The 21,501-nt window shown below is 42.3% G+C and overlaps 1 protein-coding gene across 1 annotated transcript in view; it reads left to right on the forward strand.

Annotated features, from left to right (window-relative positions):
* Nucleotides 1–21,501, forward strand: part of LOC127640245 (neogenin-like) — a 143,346-nt gene that overhangs the window by 64,266 nt on the left and 57,579 nt on the right. The window contains 2 exon segments of the mRNA XM_052122696.1: nt 18,154–18,429; nt 18,558–18,708. Coding sequence (XP_051978656.1) covers nt 18,154–18,429; nt 18,558–18,708 — 427 coding nt within the window.

Raw genomic sequence — 21,501 nt, forward strand, 5'->3', positions numbered from 1 at the left:
AAAAAATGTGAAAAAATAGTTTCTGCAGAAACAATGTTAACATGTACATCTTTAAATAGTTCAAATTTATGTTAATTTACCGATTCACAGCCCTAATGTTATTACAATTTTAGAGAAGTAGTTAGTAATTTGTAGTGGATTACTCTCGTTGAGTAACTTACCCAACACAATCTTTTTGTCTTGACGTCCTCCACTTCTGAAATGACGATTTTGCTGATGTAAACATGCATAACGTGCATATTTGCATCAATGTGGCGGTAGCAAACCTCCATACTCAAGGGGGTGATATTTACATTCAAACGTATGTGCTGTTAAACTGGATCTGGTATTATTCTTGTAAGTTTCTATAAATATATTGACTTCTCATACTGTTGCTCCGCCATGCCGGTGGTTGACTTGAAAGAGAGAACTCGCCGTAGAAGTGGACTGTTCACACGAATGTCTGCAATGGCGCCCCTTGTGGCAATGTTGAGAATGCAACACGTTCTTGCATTGTGTTATGAATGTCTGATACGTTTTGGAACGTATCAAAATGCACAAAGCTTGCACTGCTAGAAGTGTCGGTATGTCGGTATGTTTTGTCTTTAAGGAACATGAACATCCACTTGGCTAGAAACATTATTGACTGGTAAAAGTTAAAATTTTAATCTGGAGATGGTTAAATGTTTTCTTTTATACTCGCACACGAAAAAAGTGCTGCTCTAATCTACATCAATTTCTCCCTTTCTCTCTCTCTCCTTAAATTAAGTTATTCAACGTCACTTCAAAGTGTTCCACACACTCCAGAACGCTGGACGTCCTGCCGAATTCAATCAAACGTAACATTTCTTCTCGTTTATTTGATTTATGAGTGGACTCGGATAGGTAGCAAACATTCCAGGCTCCCTGAGAGGTTTCTGATGTATATTCTTTGATTTTTCTGTCTTCAGTAAAAGTGAGACTGACTTTTTCATCTCATTGCAGCAGCCAATGACACGCCGTCAGGCGGTGCAGGAGAGTCACGGTCATGTTTAATCCTCAACAGTCGACAGATAGCCAGCTCATGTACTGTGCAGTAGTATGTCTCATATAATACTGAACACTTATTCCATTGGCTATAACATCATTTCAACAATACAATGAATGCTAAAATGAGTTTAAAATTAAAAACAGACATCTCTACTCTGCTAAATAATGGAATGAAATCAAACAATTGATCAAATAACCAATTAATTGTAATGAAAGTGAGGCTATGGGGTGCAAAAGAACAGTCTGTTACATGTGTCGTAGATCTGAAGGTTCTAGGTCACATCTAATTTTCACAGTCAATGTTTTCCAAAACTGCGTTTTGTATTTTTGTGGAAAGACTTATTTTCAACATCAAACGTGTACATTTACATGCATGTTCTAACACCAGATGTGCTTGAGCTGACATAGTTTATGTTCATGTAAATGCATTTAGCAATTTATTTTAATGGGGAACCGCCAAAAATGGTTTAAGCACAACTTGATGAGCCCATCAAGGTTTTTGCTGGTTACACCGATTTCACTTTGCATATAAACTCTGTCTGTATGTTTAATGCCAAGACGAGAGAAACTTTATTTAAATATTATTTGCTGTATTATTATTATTATTATTATTATTATTTCAGAATGGATAAACATGGTTTTCTTGCATTGTTGATTTTTTTGAAAATGCTGAATTGAATTGTGCAATGAGGTTCAAGGAATGAGGAAGCGGGAGATGGCGATTTCCAACTCAGGACTGTCACTTTTTATTAACCAAAAAATAGACTGCTTCAGTTTAATCACTCAAACATTGAAACACGGCAGCGGCCATGACACAAGCAGCTTCTCATTTGGGCTCTCTCTCTCGACTGCCTCTGTCTCCTCTCCTGAAAAGCCCAAATCAACTCCTCACTGAAACCCAAGACAGGTTTTAAGCACAGGTGGAAATCAATCACCACTCATCTCCACTGCTTCCCTCTCCACAACATGGCGCTCGGCCACGCCTTTGCCTCCACTTACCCCCACCGCCCGACCGAGGCTGGTGAACCGTCCGGCCTACCACCGACTCCCCCCACCCACCCTTGCTCCGAGAGAGGAAATCAGCCACAGCCATCTGCGACCCCGGCCTGTGGACCACCTCGAATTAAAGGGCTGAAGTGCCAGATACCAACAAGTGATCTGCGCATTAGTATCCTTCATGCGTTGGAGCCATTGGAGCGGGGCATGGTCTGAACAGAGGGTGAAGGCCCTCCCATGCAGGTAGTATCGGAGAGTGAGGACCGCCCACTCGATTGCCAGACACCTTTTCTGAGTGCCACAGAGTGCAGCTTTTACTTATAAGAAAGCCTGTTGGCACGGCTCCCGGATAGGCCATCAAGTGGTCCTCAGCCAGGCGGACTGCATCCTCCAGCAACATCGGTTGGTGGCACTGGACCCACTCTGCGGTCCTTTTGGGCATCCTGTTGACCAACTGTTCCAGCACCACCAAGTTGATAATTCCTTCTGTGTCACGGTCCTCCGCTAGCAACCACCTCTGGCAGGTATCCCATAGCTGCTGGGCGAAAGCAAATGGGAGGCCGAATTCCCTGTAGGCCAGTGGCCAGAAGCGCTGATGGTGTTGCTCAGGGTTCTGCCCGACCCGCTGTAGGATGGCCCGCTTTGGATCCGGGTACTTCAGAAGGTTGGCCACCGGCAGTTGTGGGAGTAGACAGAGCGCCAACTGCATCTGGGGCCAGCCCGACCCCGCAACGGCCCACTCAGATGGCTCAATGAAGGCTTCGGTGTCGTCCTGGGGTCCCGTCTTGGCCAGGGTGATCTGAGGCGAGGGTCCTGCGGCCAGTGTCGCTACTGGACCATGCGGCAGCAAGCACTGGAACACCTGCTGGTCCTCCACCTGAGCTTGCAGGAGCGCCTCAATGTTGCTCCTGTTCCACTCGAAGCTCCAGGAGGGCCTTGTGTTGAGTCTGGTGGATGCCAGCGAGGGTTTTTATTATCTCCACCAAAGGCGTGGACTCCATGACGACGTACCTCCCTCACTCATGGGTTTTGTCACCAGTGTAATGAGGTGATGACAGCGATTCCAACTCAGCAATGTCACTTTTTATTAACAAAAAATAAACACGTTCACTTAAAGCGCAACGGTGAAGCTTCAGTTTAATCACTCAAACATTGAAACGCGGTAGCGGCCATGACACAAGCAGCTTCTCAGCTGGGCTCTCTCTCTCTCAACTGCCGCTGTCTCCTCTCCCTAAACGGATGTTGAGCACAGGTGGAAATCATTCACCACTCATCTCCCCTGCTTCCCTCTCCACAGCATGGTGCTTGGCCACACCTCCACCTCCACAAATTGGTAGTTGTCAGTGTTTTGTTGAACATGTAAACACTAAATATTTCATCAGCAGGAGATACCATGGAGCTGTAGCGCATACCGAATGGACTGTATCCTTCCCAGCTATTTCTGCAAATACGATGTCCACTCCAACTAAGGTCCATACCTTCCAATTTTCCTCTGTTCTCTCAAACCTTTGACCTTTGCCGGGCCTTAAGGTGTGCTCCAGATTGTTTGCCTGCTCATAGGTTCATCTCCCGGCAAACTACCAACAAGATTAAGGTTATAAATGAACACCGCTGATGTCTGAAGGGTATGACCGACATTGATTGTTTCAGGATTGGTGGGATTTGACGGGTCCCTTATGTGTGATTAGTCTAGAACCGCTTGAGCTCCAACTGTAGAGAAAACCCGGTTTGTTGGAGATGTTTTTACTGGCCTGTTCAGCTCAATAAACCTCTATTCTCCTAAACCTGATTAAATGAGTTTACCGGGATTGTTTATCGAGAGCTATCGACACTGCTTTCTCCGGTTGGTTGGAATTCCCTTGGGTGCGTTGAGCTCATGGCAGTAAGCTCAGGAGGCGGAGAAGCAAATTAAGCCAGGAAAACTCAAACGACTCAAGATAATTGCATTCCATAAAGTGTAGTTAATGGTTTGATTGCTTTAGCCCTCATCCTACATCCTACTCACCCTCATATTATTCCAGACTTGTATGACTTTCTTCCCTCTATAGAACACAAAAGAATGTGAATGGTTGAATGTTAGCCTCGGTCACCATTCACTTTCATTCAATGGAAAATGATCCAGTGGAAGGTGACTGAGGCTAACATTCTCCCGTCACCGTCTTTTTTGTTCCACTGAAGAAAGTAAGTCATAAATTGTTTTGGGTGAACTTTCCCTTTTAGCTTTTTTTTTTTTTTACTCCGATCTAGCATCAAACTGCTCATCTTTACGTCGATCTGAGTGACGTGTGCAGCCATTCTGTTGATGGGTGACCTTTTGAAAGATCTGGCCTGTCAACCGCCTCCATCATGGTGTGTAATGATCTCTCTCCTCCTCATGTTCTGCATCGTCCTTTACTTCCAACTGTGCCTCGAATTCACCTAATGAGTTCACCTTCAGTTCTGCAGGTATTGCACATCTTGCTGTCGTGGCTGTTCTATTATATTATATTTAAAGACTAAATACGATCTTGTATCTGGATACTTACCTAGACAGTTTGAAAGGGGCATGCTACAATTTTGTAGCTTCAATTTTTTTGTGGTGTGTTGTTGTTGTTGTTATTTGGGGCATTGACAAATAAAGTTGGCAGAGATTATAAAGATGAGAAGTCTTTTATAAATCTATATATATATATATATATATATATATACATACACACACACACACACACACACATACACTGGCGGCCAAAAGTTTGGAATAATGTTCAGATTTTGCTGTTTCGGAAAGAAGTTGGTACTTTAATTCACCAAAGTGGCATTAAACTGATCACAGAGTATATTCAGGACATTACTGATGTATAAAATAGCATCATCACTATTTAAAATAAGTCATTTTTGATCAAATCTAGACAGCAGCATCACCTCATCATCCTTGAGTAATCATGATAAATTGATCATTTGATACTAGAAAGTCACTCGCCATTATATCAAACACAGCTGAAATCTATTTGGTTCATTAAATGAAGCTTAACGTTGTCTTTGTGTTTGTTTATGAGTTGCACAGTATGCAATAGACTGGCATGTCTTAAGTTCAATATTAGGTCAAAAATGGCAAAAAAGAAACTACTTTCTCTAGAAACTCGTCAGTCAATCAGTTTTTTGAGGAATGAAGGCGATGCAATGCTTGAAATTGCCACCAAAAAAAAAAAACTGCAGATTTCATCCAAAGGTGGCAGATTTCATCCTACAGTCTTCAAAGACAGCACAACTGTCTCTAACAAGGACAGAAAGAGATGTGGAAGACCAGATGTGCAACTAAACAAGAGGATAAGAACATCAGAGTCTCTAGTTTGAGAAATAGACGCCTCACATGTCCTCCGCTGACAGCTTCATTGAATTCTACCTGCTCAACACCAGTTTCATGTACAACAGTAAAGAGAAGACTCAGGGGTGCAGCATTATGGGAAGAATTGCAAAGAAAAGCCACTTTTGAAACAGAAAACAAAAAGAAAAGGTTTGAGTGGGCAAAGAAACACAGACATTGGACAACAGATAATTGGAAAAGAGTGTTACGGATCTGAACCCCATTGAGCTTTTGTGGGATCAGCTGGACTGTAAGGGGCGTGAGAAGTGCCCGACAAGACAGTCACATCTATGGCAAGTGCTCTATATATATATATATTAGTAAACTAAAGAAAATACAGTACATATACACCATCAAGTAAAAGGTATTAAAATACGTTCAATGCACCGTAAAAACCTGAATTGATTAATGATTCATTTAAAAACAAAAAATAAAAAAATGAATTCAAAGGAAATATATATACATTATCAGTAAACAATATCAGTACATTTTAGGGTTACTCCATATGACCTGAACAAAATCTGTCTTTTCATAAAAATGTCACTTATCTAATATTTTTTTTGGTTTGTTTTTGTTTTCGAATTGTTGTTGTTTTTTTTTATTTTCTTTTTGTTTTTGTGTTGAATTGTTTGTTTGTTTGTTTGTTTTTTTCTTTGTTTTGTGTTTTGTTTTGGTCAGATTTCAACAAAATGGCCAACATTTCTTTTCACAATTTTCAAAAAATTATTTTATTTATGGAGTGATGGTGGCGTAGTGGGCTAAAGCACTGAACTGGTAATCAGAAGGTTGCTGGTTCGATCCCCACAGCCACCACCATTGTGTCCTTGAGCAAGGCACTTAACTCCAGGTTGCTCCGGGGGGATTGTCCCTGTAATAAGGGCACTGTAAGTCACTTTGGATAAAAGCATCTGCCAAATGCATAAATGTAAATGTATTTAATTAATTTATTGACCATCCCTGGACGGTTAAAAAGGGCACTTTATAAGTACAGACCATTTCCATTTTAAAGTCAACTAAGAATGGTTGTCAAGGTTTCTTGCCCCAAAAAACATCCAGGTTAAGTTTTACATGGTTATTTACTTCCCTCTCTATGATCCTTAAATTGAGGCTGTTAGACAAGCTACTTTTGCTACTGTACCTTTAAGACCTTAAATGTTTCTTGTGATATGTCTTTGTGGCAGACAAGCCTCTTGTTCGGTAGGGAAAGGAGGAAGCAGTAACCGGATTAAACATCAACGAGACTTCAATTACAACATGAAACGTTGAACTGAAACATAACACCAATAGTGGCTGCATGTCTCTCTCTCTCTCTCTCTCTCTCTCTCTGGGGTCTCCAGCTCCTCCTTTATCTCTCTCTCCCATTGATTGGGCAACTCAGCTCCAGGTGTGCATCCTCACGGCCAGGCCACGCCCTCTTCCTCATCACAGGCTACTTAAACACACACCTGATGTTTCTGCATCGTGAAAGGCGCTATGTTTTTGAACGAGAGCTGATCTAGCATTTCATTCGCATGTGATGCATGTGGATCTTTTGAGTAGTAACACCTCTCTGCATTTCCCATTAACACGTGACAAGTGAATTAACACTGTGACAGCCATCACGACTCCATTAACGCCTTCTGTGAACACTGCATATATGTCATTATGGCATATGCACTCATTACAACTCACTGAAATATTAAGGATTAATGCAGTCACGTTATTGTGTTGAACGCTGCTTCGGTTTGGCTTCAGGAGTTATTTACAGATGGCCGTGGGCAATTTTCTACACATGCATATTTATGCCTTCTTTCTTTGAACATGTGTGTCCTATTTTTTAAGAAGGAATTGGAGTAAATAAATTGAGGCCTAGTTTATAGGATTGTTTTGTGCTCTGGTTTTTAGGGTGTGAGTCTGTGTGTGCCTTCAAACAGAGGGAAAGTTGGTGTGAATTTTTAATCTGAGGTCTGAAAGCACACAGTGGTACTTTTAGAAAGTTAAAAGCAGAAAAGGAGACCTGAGATTTTTTTCGTGCAGTAAGCTCTTTATAATTTAAAGGAGGGAAACTACAGTCAAGCAGCGTTTTTGAAAAATGAGTTTGCATCTCTAAAATCTACTAACAAGCAGCTCATAGCTAGCAGCTAACGCCAATGAAGCCATTTAGGTAGGGTTGCCGACTGTCCCTTTCAGCCGGGACGTCCTGCATTTTGGGTGAAATGAAGATGTCTTTTACTGGACGGTCTCTTAAGGTCCTGCCACAGCATCTCAAGTCAGAACTTTGACTAGGCCACTCCAAAACTTACATTTAGAGAGCAGAATTCATGTTTCCCTCAATTATTGAAAGTGCCCTAAGACAGCAAAGCATCCCGACACCATAACACAACCACCACTACGCTTGACCGTGGGTATGATGTTCTTTTTGTGGAATTCTGTGTTTGATGTACGCCAGATGTAACGGGACCCCTGTCTTCCAAACAGTTCCACTTTCGACTCGGTCCACAGAACATTCTCCCAAAAGCTTTACATTTACATTTACATTTATGCATTTGGCAGACGCTTTTATCCAAAGCGACTTACAGTGCAATTATTACAGGGACAATCCCCCCGGAGCAACCTGGAGTTAAGTGCCTTGCTCAAGGACACAATGGTGGTGGCCGTGGGGTTAGAACCAGCAACCATCTGATTAACAGCCATGTGCTTTAGCCACTACGCCACCACCACAGGTAGGATCATCAAGGTGAGTTTTGGCTAAATTCAGACGGGCCTTAATGTTCCTCTGGGTCTGCAGTGGTTTTCGCCTCGCCACTCTTCCATGGATGCCATTTTTGAGTCATGAACAGTGACCTTTATTGATGCGAGAGAGGCCTGCAGTTCCTTGGATATTGTCCTTGTCTTTTTTGTGACTTCCTGGACGAGTTGTCGCTGTGCTCTTGGAGGAAGTTTGTAAGGTTGGACACCTCTGGGAAGGTTCACTACTGTGCCAAGTTTCCTCCATTTGGAGATAATGTCTCTCACTGGGGTTCTTTGGGGTCCCAGAGCCTTTGAAATATCTTTGTAACCCTCCACAGACTGATGAATTACAATCACCTTTTTCCTCATTTCTGGAGTTACTTTCGACCTTGGCACGCTGTGCTCTACTGGATGAGACCTTTTAGCCATCTTCATGCTGCTGAAAAAGTCATATTTAGGTGTTGATTTGATTGAACATGACTGGCAGTAATCAGGCGTGGATGTGCCTAGTCCAGCTGAACCCCATTATGAATGCAGTTTCATAGATTCGGAGATTAAGTAACAAAGGGGGCAAATACTTTTTCACACTGGTCCCGTTGTTATTGGATAACTTTTTTGTTTCAATAAATAACAATATCATTTAAAAACTGCATTTTGTTGACTACCACCCCCCTAGTGCCTAATAATTAAAAATGATCACTTTGGCTTCTTATCCCATCACTCCAAAAAATGTGCGTTTAGCGCCCTCTTGTGTGCAGTCTATGTATGTGTGCTCTGGTTCTGCTGACCCACGTGGGACACATGCCTGTTTCCAAAAATGAACTCTAATACTCTCTAGACAGCCAATGAGGATGGTCTAACACAACTATGAATGAATTGATCCCAGAGAAACTGTCGCTATAGAGAGAGTATAGCATTAGCAATGGCTAACGTAGCTGTCATGACACACTCTTTTAGTAATATTTCAGCATCTACTTGTGGGAATGTTTACTTGTTTGATTGATAGCACCTGCTGTAAGTTTTGAAGCTATTTTCTATATCCTGTTTGTTTCATGAAGTATTAAAACCAAAATGTGAGGTTTATTCTGTTTGTCTGTTTACTATACATGATGTGGATATATGCATATACATGTGGATGTCACATGCTAATACTCCCTGTTGTTTGGTCTCTGAGTAAAACAAATTTGCTTGTTATCTACTAATCAAGACCTTTCCAAAGATTTATGACACATGACTTTGTGATGTTATTAATGAAAAAAGTAAGATCTTTGTCCCCATGTGCACTTGCAAACTGTGGTTTGGCTTTTTATGGCGGTTTTGGAGCAGCGGCTTCTTCCTTGCTGAGCAGCCTTTCAGCTGATGTCCATATAGGACTCATTTTGCTGTGGATCTAGATACTCGTCTTCCTGTTTCCTCCAGCATCTTCACAAGGTCCTTTGCTGTTGTTCTGGGATTGATTTGCACTTTTCGCACCAAACTATGTTCATCTCTAGGAGACAGAATGTGTCTCCTTCCTGAGCGGTGTGATGACTGTGTGGTCACATGGTGTTTATACTTGTGTACTATTGTTTGTACAGATGAACGTGGTGCCTTCAGGCATTCAGAAATTGCTCCCAAGGATGATCCAGACTTGTGGAGGTCCACAATTTTTTATGAGGCTTGGCTGATTTCTTTTGATTGTCCCATGATGTCAAGAAAAGAGAAACTGAGTTTGAAGGTAGGCCTTAAAATACATCCACAGGTACACCTCCAATTCTGTACACCTATTATCAGAAGCTAATTGGCTAACAGTCTAAAGGTTTGACATCATTTTCTGGAATTTTCCAAGCTGCTTAAAGGCACAGTTCACTTAGTGTATGGAAACTTCTGACCCACTGGAATTGTGATTATAGTCAATTAAAAGTGAAACAATCGGTCTGTAAGCAATTGTTGGAAAAATGACTCGTGTCATGCACAAAGTGGAAATGCCGAAACTATAGTTTGCTAAAAATGTGTTTTAATGACTTCAACCTAAGTGTATGTAAACTTCTGACTTCAACTGCATGTGCTCCAGATGTTTGTTGCCATAGTGACTGCTGTCGCAGTAGTTTAATCATTAATATTCAAGATTTGTTTATATTCAAGCTCAGTGGCACCTTCTCTTTGTTTCAGTGTGGAGGGGTCTGTCTTTCTCTCTGCCATGATTGATTTTACATTAGTGAAGCACACACATTGATTTGAGATGCTCATTTGTCATTGCGTTTCAGTCCATGGACTCATTATGCTATGGCAGTGTAATTTTCACACCTTTCTGTGTGTTTTTCGCTATAGGGCATAAAAAATATTTCTATTAGCAAGAGCTTTTTTTTCAGTCTACTTTGTTTTGCTTTTGGGCAGGGTTGTCCAAAGTCCATCTGCAGCCCTCCGACTGCTCTGATGCGGACCACCAGAGAGTTTTGTCATCACCAGCGACTAGCATAAACGACTAGCATAAACTTGCATAATATTAAGCGTACAATATAAAGATCACTCCATGTAGATCAGTGGCAATCTAGTAGCTTCTAGACATTATTACAGCGACGTGGCCCGCGGCACTGGAGTTATATGGGTTACACGGACGTAAATGAGTAAATAGTCGCAGTAACTTCTGGGATTTGTACCCTTGATCAAAAGCCGAATTTTTTGGCTGTTTGCTGGACCGCCAGACAAACTGAACTGTTGTTCGTCTCACTGAAAGCTGTTTGTGTGGCCCTGAAATGTGTCATGAATCTGAATGGACACTGTGTGGTCTCGCGGGGGTGTCAAGTCAGTGCCTGTCCTGTTTACACTCCCCCTAGTGTGTGAGGTCTCATGTTTTTTTGGAGGATTCGGACACGTGGTGGTCAGCGGGGAATGTGCAAGGGAACCAGAGGAGGTGTTGGGAGCAAATGTTTGCAGAGTGCATATGAAATCCATGGATGAATGGAGGGTCTTTTTCTGTCTATTTGCTGAGAGGAGGAATTTGGGTAGAGTTACAGAGGAATTGGGGAGGAGGTTGCAGCCCTAAACAGTGTTTTTGGAAAGCTTCCCTGGCGTTGGTTTGCAGATTTCTAGAAATTCTCTCAGACAGGTACCTGAAGATCTTTCGAACTCGTTTTGAGAAGTTGTCAAATGAACCATCTTCTCAGAGTGTGCTGGATTTTCGTGATTTAAAACTGACTGTACTTTAGACACTGCTTTAACTTCTGTCCTGGGTAGGGATGGGAATCATAACCAGTTTAACATTTCCAGTTCCTTAACGATATCCTATCATTATTATTTCAGATCATTTCAGATTTCTGCAAAGCAGATTCTTACAAACTCATTAATTTTTATAAAATGCCAATTATTACAACTAAACTCAATGTGCATCTTTAAATATTGAAATATTAACTAGTCAGTCATTTAAGTGTCAAATGTTGGACATGACGAAATTAATGACTTGCAGTTTAGGAAGTTTTTGATTCACTAAAAAGACTACACTGGTCATGCTGTATGTATTGTTTGGTAGATTCAAAAGAACTGGCTCAGAGTCATTTGTGCAGGAATCGGACGATATTGGTCGCACTCTGTTTTGCGCTGAGGATTCAAAAGAGTCATTTCAGAAGAGTCATTTGTGCAGGAATCGGACAGTACTGGTCACACTCTGTTTTGTGCTGAGGATTCAAGAGTCATTTCAGAAGAGTCATTTGTGCAGGAATCGGACAATACTGGTCACACTCTGTTTTGCACTGAGGATTCAAAAGAGTCATTTCAGAAGAGTCATTTGTGCAGGAATCGGACAATACTGGTCACACTCTGTTTTGCGCTGAGGATTCAAAAGAACCATTTCAAAAGAGTCATTTGTGCAGGAATCGGACATTACTGGTCGCGCAGTGTTTTGCGCTGATGATTCAAAAGAACCATTTCAAAAGAGTCATTTGTGCAGGAATCGAACAATACTGGTCACACTCTGTTTTGCACTGAGGATTCAAAAGAGTCATTTCAGAAGAGTCATTTGTGCAGGAATCGAACAATTCTGGTCACACTCTGTTTTGCACTGAGGATTCAAAAGAGTCATTTCAGAAGAGTCATTTGTGCAGGAATCGGACAATACTGGTCACACTCTGTTTTGCACTGAGGATTCAAAAGAGTCATTTCAGAAGAGTCATTTGTGCAGGAATCGGACAGTACTGGTCACACTCTGTTTTGTGCTGAGGATTCAAGAGTCATTTCAGAAGAGTCATTTGTGCAGGAATCGGACAATACTGGTCACACTCTGTTTTGCACTGAGGATTCAAAAGAGTCATTTCAGAAGAGTCATTTGTGCAGGAATCGGACAATACTGGTCACACTCTGTTTTGTGCTGAGGATTCAAAAGAACCATTTCAAAAGAGTCATTTGTGCAGGAATCGAACAATACTGGTCACACTCTGTTTTGCACTGAGGATTCAAGAGTCATTTCAGAAGAGTCATTTGTGCAGGAATCGGACAATACTGGTCACACTGTTTTGCACTGAGGATTCAAAAGAGTCATTTCAGAAGAGTCATTTGTGCAGGAATCGGACAGTACTGGTCACACTCTGTTTTGCACTGATGATTCAAAAGAACCATTTCAAAAGAGTCTTTTGTGCAGGAATCAGACGATATTGGCCGCACTCTGTTTTGTGCTGAGGATTCAAAAGAACCATTTCAAAAGAGTCATTTGTGCAGGAATCGGACGATATTGGTCGCACTCTGTTTTGCGCTGAGGATTCAAAAGAGTCATTTCAGAAGAGTCATTTGTGCAGGAATCGGACAATACTGGTCACACTCTGTTTTGCACTGAGGATTCAAAAGAGTCATTTCAGAAGAGTCATTTGTGCAGGAATCGGACGATATTGGTCGCACTCTGTTTTGCTAAAAAAAATTTCATAAGAGTGCAATAATTTGATCTAATTGATAGTAAGAACCCACAAATTGCATATAAAATGTAACAAAATATAAAAATTCCATGAAATGTTTGTTTTTATAAACACACTGTACTGAAAATGTGTCAAGGCACAATGCAGTTTGGGTATCACGCATTCTAAGTGTAATCGCAATAATTTGATCGAATTGCGACTGAGAAAACCGTGATCATTGTGCACTTAAATTTGACCTGCAAATTGCATATAACATTAAATCAAAAATACAAATTCCAAAACGTCATCGCAAGATCACGATCAAAATTATTCGAATCACAAATTGCGTATAAAGTTAAAGCCAGTATAAGAATGACTATCTATGACTTTATCAAACTTTGCAAACGTTTGAAAATGATTCAGGTCACAACACAGTTTGCAATCCGACATTCTTTGTGCATCTGCTTGATCATGATAATTAGATGCAAATTGCAACTGAGAAAACGAATCACAAATTGCATTTAAAGTTTAAGTGAATATAAAACTTCTGTGAAATGCAAATTTACATTCAAAAGAACGAGCTCATAAACGTTATTCATTCGGGAATCGGATTACACAGCTTGTGCTGTATGTTTTGCACTCTAGATTCAAAAGAATAATATGTGGCATATTTGTGCATGTGTGTGTTTTACTGGTGTGTGTGTGTGTGTGTGTGTGTGTGTGTGTGTGTGTGTGTGTGTGTGTGTGTGTGTGTGTGTGTGTGTGTGTGCCTTTCGGCTGTATACAGCTTCTTGCTGTGTTTAATGATCTCCCTGAGCTCAGTCTCTCTCTGTCACATCAGGGATGGATGGAGAGAGCGACAGAGAGCTGATCTTTCACACGTACACCGCCATTCACTCGCTGTATGCCGTATGCGACCAAATGAGGGGACAGATCAAACAAAACATTATTTACTCAAGCTACACACTCATATTTACTGTATGAAGGCTGTTGTCAGCGTGTGTCTTTGTGGCAAATATACTTCTTTTCTCTCTCTCTCTCTCTGTCTGTGTGTGTGTGTGTGTGTGTGTGTGTGTGTGTGTGTGTGTGTGTGTGTGTGTGTGTGTGTGTGTGTGTGTGTGTGTGTGTGTGTGTGTGTGTTTTGTGCCTGTGGTCGTGTGGTGTGCAGGGATTTTGAAGAATTCCCTTTCTTAAAAGGCAGCGGCCCAGCAGAGCTGATATTTGATGTGCCGCTCTATCGTGTGTTTGGTGCTTTATAACTCTGAAAGATGTGTGTGTGTGTGTGTGTGTGTGTGTGTGTGTGTGAACATAACTATAGTTTGGGAACATTCAGGGACGTCCTCGGTTTAAATTTGATTCATAAATAAAGAATACTCTCATGAAAATGCAAACAAAAAAGCATGCATCGAGATGTTTGCCAAAAGCATATCGTTCAATCCTTATTTCCCAAAAGCATCACACACTGGAAATTGACATGTTGCTTCTGAATGTTTATGTGCCCTGTAATCACCCCATTTAATCTGGCAACTGGTATTCCTCCTAAGACATTTTGGTATCAATTAGAGTGTGAGCACATTTCCTTCTAGCACCACTGATAGCCTGTTGAACAAGCAACCTCAGAGACACGGGTTCGGGTCCTGTGGAAACAAGTTGGAAAACGCGTTCACCAGGGCTGGATTTTACATGGCAACTGTCCCAAATCTTGTTTGGGGGTTGGGGTTCACAGCCAACCCATGGGCATGCTCGTTACTCCCGATGGCCAGTCCGCCCCGATCGGCCCCAAAGTGCGTCGAACCACCGGGAAATGCCCGGTATGCCAGATTACCAGTTCAGCCCTGGCGTTCACATAAACAACGATGAGTGAGATTTGCAAATTGCATTTTCCCTCTTTAATGACATTGTTACGGATAGGTTGAAGGTTGGGGGTTGTATTTGGGGGGAGTACAACTCTATTTTGGCGCCACTCTGTGGATATTTCACCCTTAAACTGTAGCGCTCACATGCCCATACTATCAACACTTCCGGCTTCGGCCACTGGGGGCAGTGGTTTGAATTTTAGTAAGCACAGACCGATTTTAGCAGCGAAACTTTCGACCTATTGTCGCCTAATTCGCAGTGCAATCAGACTGATTTACCCAGCGAGAGCCCGAAATCTTATAAAATCTTAAAAAAAATACTCTAGAATTTTGTTTAAACCACTTTGAAACAAGAAATGCACACGCTAAATGGGATATTTTGCTTTTTGTTTTCCGTCTGTAAAATATTAATTATTGTTGCGATGTGGAATAGACTTTTTTCTGATAGTCAGAAGTAGTGATGGTATTTTGGTTCCAAATTGATAAAAAAATAAAAAAGATGTCACAATTTTAGTATTTCTTCTGTACCGGTAGTACTGATCACCGACTCAGTTCGGTCTCCACGTGTTGTCTGAATGACACACGACTTATTTGACATTTTTTTGGGGTAAAAGGAATGCGCAATTAATCAAATTAAAATTTGCCACATTTAAAGTGACCATGACCATAAGACCGAGAGAAGGTCACGAGTACAAGCGATGTGGGCTTCCTCAGAAGGGTGGCGGGCTTCTCCCTTAGAGATAGGGTGAGGAGTTCAGTCATCAGTGAGGAGCTCGGAGTAGAGCCGCTGCTCCTTTGCGTCGAAAGGAGTCAGTTGAGGTGGTTTGGGCATCTGGTAAGGATGCCCCCTGGGTGCCTCCCTAGGGAGGTGTTTCAGGCACGTCCAGCTGGGAGGAGGCCTCGGGGAAGACCCAGGACTAGGTGGAGAAATTACATCTCCACACTGGCCTGGGAACGCCTCGGGGTCCCCCAGTCAGAGCTGGTTAGTGTGGCTCGGGATAGGGAAGTCCAGCCCTCCTGGAGCAGCTGCCCCCGCGACCCGACTTTGGATAAGCGGTTGAAGATGGATGGACATTTAAAGAGCTGTGTGTGTGTGTGTGTGTGTGTGTTTGTCTAGATCAAACAATGGTCTGTAGCCTCTAGCTAATTTACAGATCTGTCAGTGGGCCTCTTAGTGAGCATCGTGCTCTCTTTCTCCCTCTCTCACTCACACACACACACACTAGTGTTTCTAGACCACAGCGAGCCCTACATCAACCGGGACACATAAATAGCCAGCGAGAACATTAGGTTGTCAGAGATACTCTGCACGCTCATTCATTCAGCTGTTAGACAGAGAGAATGTGTAGTGTGCACTTTTAAGAGTGTAGTGAGACGGAGTAGTGTGCACTTTTAAGAGTGTAGTGAGCACTTTTAAGAGTGTAGTGTGCACTTTTAAGAGTGTAGTGAGACGGAGTAGTGTGCACTTTTAAGAGTGTAGTGAGACGGAGTAGTGTGCACTTTTAAGAGTGTAGTGAGACGGAGTAGTGTGCACTTTTAAGAGTGTAGTGAGACGGAGTAGTGTGCACTTTTAAGAGTGTAGTGAGACGGTGTAGTGTGCACTTTTAAGAGTGTAGTGAGACGGTGTAGTGTGCACTTTTAAGAGTGTAGTGAGACGGAGTAGTGTGCACTGTTAAGAGTGTAGTGAGACGGAGTAGTGTGCACTTTTAAGAGTGTAGTGAGACGGAGTAGTGTGCACTTTTAAGAGTGTAGTGAGACGGTGTAGTGTGCACTTTTATGAGTGCACTGAGACGGCATAGTGTGCACTTTTAAGAGTGTAGTGAGACGGTGTAGTGTGCACTTTTAAGAGTGTAGTGAGACGGTGTAGTGTGCACTTTTAAGAGTGTAGTGAGACGGAGTAGTGTGCACTGTTAAGAGTGTAGTGAGACGGAGTAGTGTGCACTTTTAAGAGTGTAGTGAGACGGAGTAGTGTGCACTTTTAAGAGTGTAGTGAGACGGTGTAGTGTGCACTTTTATGAGTGCACTGAGACGGCATAGTGTGCACTTTTAAGAGTGTAGTGAGACGGTGTAGTGTGCACTTTTATGAGTGCACTGAGACGGCGTAGTGTGCACTTTTAAGAGTGTAGTGTGCACTTTTAAGAGTGTAGTGAGACGGTGTAGTGTGCACTTTTAAGAGTGTAGTGAGACGGTGTAGTGTGCACTTTTAAGAGTGTAGTGAGACAGTGTAGTGTGCACTTTTAAGAGTGTAGTGAGACGGTGTAGTGTGCACTTTTAAGAGTGTAGTGTGCACTTTTATGAGTGCACTGAGACGGCGTAGTGTGCACTTTTAAGAGTGTAGTGAGACGGTGTAGTGTGCACTTAAGAGTGTAGTGAGACGGTGTAGTGTGCACTTTTAAGAGTGTAGTGAGACAGTGTAGTGTGCACTTTTAAGAGTGTAGTGAGACGGTGTAGTGTGCACTTTTAAGAGTGTAGTGAGACGGTGTAGTGTGCACTTTTAAGAGTGTAGTGAGACGGTGTAGTGTGCACTTTTAAGAGTGTAGTGAGACTGCGTAGTGTGCACTTTTAAGAGTGTAGTGTGCACTTTTAAGAGTGTAGTGAGACGGTGTAGTGTGCACTTTTAAGAGTGTAGTGTGCACTTTTAAGAGTGTAGTGTGCACTTTTAAGAGTGTAGTGAGACGGTGTAGTGTGCACTTTTAAGAGTGTAGTGAGACGGTGTAGTGTGCACTTTTAAGAGTGTAGTGAGATGGTGTAGTGTGCACTTTTAAGAGTGTAGTGAGATGGTGTAGTGTGCACTTTTAAGAGTGTAGTGAGACTGTGTAGTGTGTAGCTCTTTTCTACCTACTTCAGGGTCTTTTGCAAACTTGTTACTGTAAGATTAAAGACAAGAAATAACAATTCCAGGGTTTCTCTTCAGTCCCTTGTGTATGATTCTTCTTTGAGAATATTACAAAGCATTTGGGAAGTGTTAATTGTTTATTTTTATTTATTTATTTACTGTTACAAAGTACTTAGAAAAGTCTCCATGTACCTCTGTTTATGTAAAATGCTAATTAAACAATCAGTTTAGCAAATTATTAGTCTGAATATTATTTTAATATTTGCACATTTATTTGTCCAAAACAAATCTCACCCTTTTCCATACATAAATAAAACATCCCAAAGAACAGTTGATGACCCATTTATATTTTTTCATGCATTTTTATTGATTTAGATGAAAATTTCAATCTGCATTGAAATCAGCTTCTGTACTGAATTAGCCGCTATTAATCTGTGTATTATTAGAATGTGTTGAATATGATAACGAACGGACCCTCAAACAAGCTTAATGACTGATCATTAGTGTGTGTACTTCAGCATCTAATCTCCATCTATACTTCCTCAGGGCTTCCACGGTTCCTCAGCCAACCGGAGGGCGTGTCCGTGCGTATGGGCGGCACTGAGATGCTCAACTGCGAGGTGGCGGAGGAGCTCGCCCCATTCACCCGCTGGGAGAGGGGCGATCAGACCGTCGAGTTGGACAGCAGGGTGTTACAGCTGCCCAGCGGAGCCCTCGTGATCAGTAACGCCACCCGGACCGATGCCGGACTCTACCGCTGCGTGATTGACGGTCTGGGACCGGCCAAAACCAGCGAGGAGGCGGAGCTGCGAGTGTTGGCGGGTAGGGCAGGAAACGGGCAGTGTGGCGTGAATTCAAACTTGATTTGAGATTGTGGAGTCACGCAAACGCCTTGTGCGCAAATGGACGACACAAGTTTGAATCTGGCATGCTGTTTTTGTTTGTTGTAGATTCGGGTGTAGAGGAGAAGCTGGAGACCCTTCAGAGCCCGGTTGCCGTGGCAAAGGTTGTCGGGGAGAGTGTGTTGTTGCCGTGCGTCATGAAAGGCTATCCTGTACCATTTATGCGCTGGACGTTTAACGGCCGGCCGATTGATGAGGGGTAAGTAGGTCCAAACATTTCCTCTGAACTCTTTTCGAACTGTGTGTGTGTGTGTGTGTGTGTGTGTGTGTGTGTGTGTGTGTGTGTGTATAGAAGTTTATAGAATGTACACTCAACAAGCACTTTATTAGGTACACCTGTAAACCTGCTTATTCATGCGATTATCTAATCAGCCAATCGTGTGGCAAGAGTGCAATGCATAAAATAATGCAGATACGGGTCAGGAGCTTCTGTTAATGTTCACATCAACATTGGCGCTTGCTGTGCACGGAGTAAAACGTACTTGTCAAATGAATTCTCGGCTCTTTCCTGCACCAGCAAAACAATTAAAATTCTCAGGTAAAATGCAAGAGAGCTGCAATGCCTCGTGGGATATCTTGCAAACTCTTTCTTCCTCAGATCTGCCCGTCGTTCCGTCACACACTGGCAGCAGTCCGCTTCCTCTGCATGGCTTGGCATACTAAACCAAACTCGCTGCGGATGAGTGCCGTGCCCGTCGCCATGGAGTCCACAAACACAATCCATTCACTCTCACTATTGACTATTCAACTATTCAACTTCTGCCCAAATTCCTTAGCGTAAAATGTCCTTATTATCCAATGGAGGTAATTGCCGACGTCTGTGTAAATGAATGTTTTGGAGCACGCACGGCTCTCCCACCTGGCTATTGTGTAAGCACGTACAGCATGTGCATGGTATGGTGATGATGCTCTTATCTGGAACGCACGGCTCAGTCACGCACACCATCAACACGCCATAAATTGCATTGAACAGTTTGTAAGATAGCCGCCATCTTCTCCCTCATTGTGACGGCACGTCATCAAGCGTGCATGAATAATGTAGGAAGGATGAAATTGTCATGACATGTAAATCAGTCATCTTGTCCGTATCATTCATTATATGGCCCTCTGTGGCACTAGATTTATCTTGATGTGATTTCAGGGGTGGGTTTGGAAATGTTTGCATTGTGGAGGCGCAAAAGCGATTACATGCTGTGATATTACCTCATATCTTCCTCTTTAGATCCATCCTTTGTGTTTTATTCTGTTAAAATGGGATTATATTTGCTCAAGAAGTGATATACAACCGACGCTCCTTACACTCAAAACCAGAGGCATCACAATTAGTATTGCTCATCCTTTGGGTTTGGGATGTGAACAAACCCCTAAACATAAGTGTTCAACTTTTGTGTGTTATTTGAAGTGATCAGACTTATTATTTGCACCTGATGGCCGATAAAACATTAGGTTGTCAGAGATACTCTGCACGCTCATTCATTCAGCTGTTAGACAGAATGTGTAGTGTGCACTTTTAAGAGTGTAGTGAGACTGTGTAGTGTGCACTTTTAAGAGTAGTGAGACTGTGTAGTGTGCACTTTTAAGAGTGTAGTGAGACTGTGTAGTGTGCACTTTTAAGAGTGTAGTGAGACTGTGTAGTGTGCACTTTTAAGAGTGTAGTGAGACTGTGTAGTGTGCACTTTTAAGAGTGTAGTGAGACTGTGTAGTGTGCACTTTTAAGAGTGTAGTGAGACTGTGTAGTGTGCACTTTTAAGAGTGTAGTGAGACAGTGTAGTGTGCACTTTTAAGAGTGTACTGTGTACTTAAGCGTGTACTGAGATGGTGTAGTGTGCACATAAGCGTGTACTGAGTTGGTGTAGTGTGCACTTTTAAAAGTGTAGTGAGACTGTGTAGTGTGTACTTTTAAGCATGTACTGAGATGGTGTAGTGTGCACTTTTAAGAGTGTAGTGAGACAGTGTAGTGTGCATTTTTAAGAGTGTAGTTAGATGGTGTAGTGTGCACTTTTAAGAGTGTAGTGAGACGGTGTAGTGTGCACTTTTAAGAGTGTAGTGAGTGTAGTGTGCATTTTTAAGAGTGTAGTGAGACGGTGTAGTGTGCATTTTTAAGAGTGTACTGAGACGGTGTAGTGTGCACTTTTAAGAGTGTAGTGAGACGGTGTAGTGTGCACTTTTAAGAGTGTAGTGAGATGGTGTAGTGTGCACTTTTAAGAGTGTAGTGAGATGGTGTAGTGTGCACTTTTAAGAGTGTAGTGAGATGGTGTAGTGTGCATTTTTAAGAGTGTAGTGAGACGGTGTAGTGTGCACTTTTAAGAGTGTAGTGAGATGGTGTAGTGTGCACTTTTAAGAGTGTAGTGAGATGGTGTAGTGTGCACTTTTAAGAGTGTAGTGAGACAGTGTAGTGTGCATTTTTAAGTGTGTAGTGAGATGGTGTAGTGTGCACTTTTAAGAGTGTACTGAGACGGTGTAGTGTGCACTTTTAAGAGTGTAGTGAGACGATGTAGTGTGCACTTTTAAGAGTGTAGTGAGACGGTGTAGTGTGCACTTTTAAGAGTGTAGTGAGACGGTGTAGTGTGCACTTTTAAGAGTGTACTGAGACGGTGTAGTGTGCACTTTTAAGAGTGTAGTGAGACGGTGTAGTGTGCACTTTTAAGAGTGTAGTGAGACGGTGTAGTGTGCACTTTTAAGAGTGTACTGAGACGGTGTAGTGTGCACTTTTAAGAGTGTAGTGAGATGGTGTAGTGTGCATTTTTAAGAGATCAGACTTATGATTTGCACCTGATGGCCGATAAAACAGGGAAAATTGGATTACATTGACGGATGAGCAATATTCGAGCCATATCTAGAGACCAGAATATCTTCGAGAGTTGAAAGTGAGCTCGTTTGACTTGGACCAGTAAGTAACCACGTAGCAACCACTCGGAACACCCTAGCAACCGCATAGTTATGCACTAAAAGCAACACTTTGGCTACCACCCACAACACTTTAACAACTTGA

The sequence above is a fragment of the Xyrauchen texanus genome, chromosome 49 (assembly GCF_025860055.1).
Source record: "Xyrauchen texanus isolate HMW12.3.18 chromosome 49, RBS_HiC_50CHRs, whole genome shotgun sequence".
Taxonomy (NCBI): Eukaryota; Metazoa; Chordata; class Actinopteri; order Cypriniformes; family Catostomidae; genus Xyrauchen; species Xyrauchen texanus.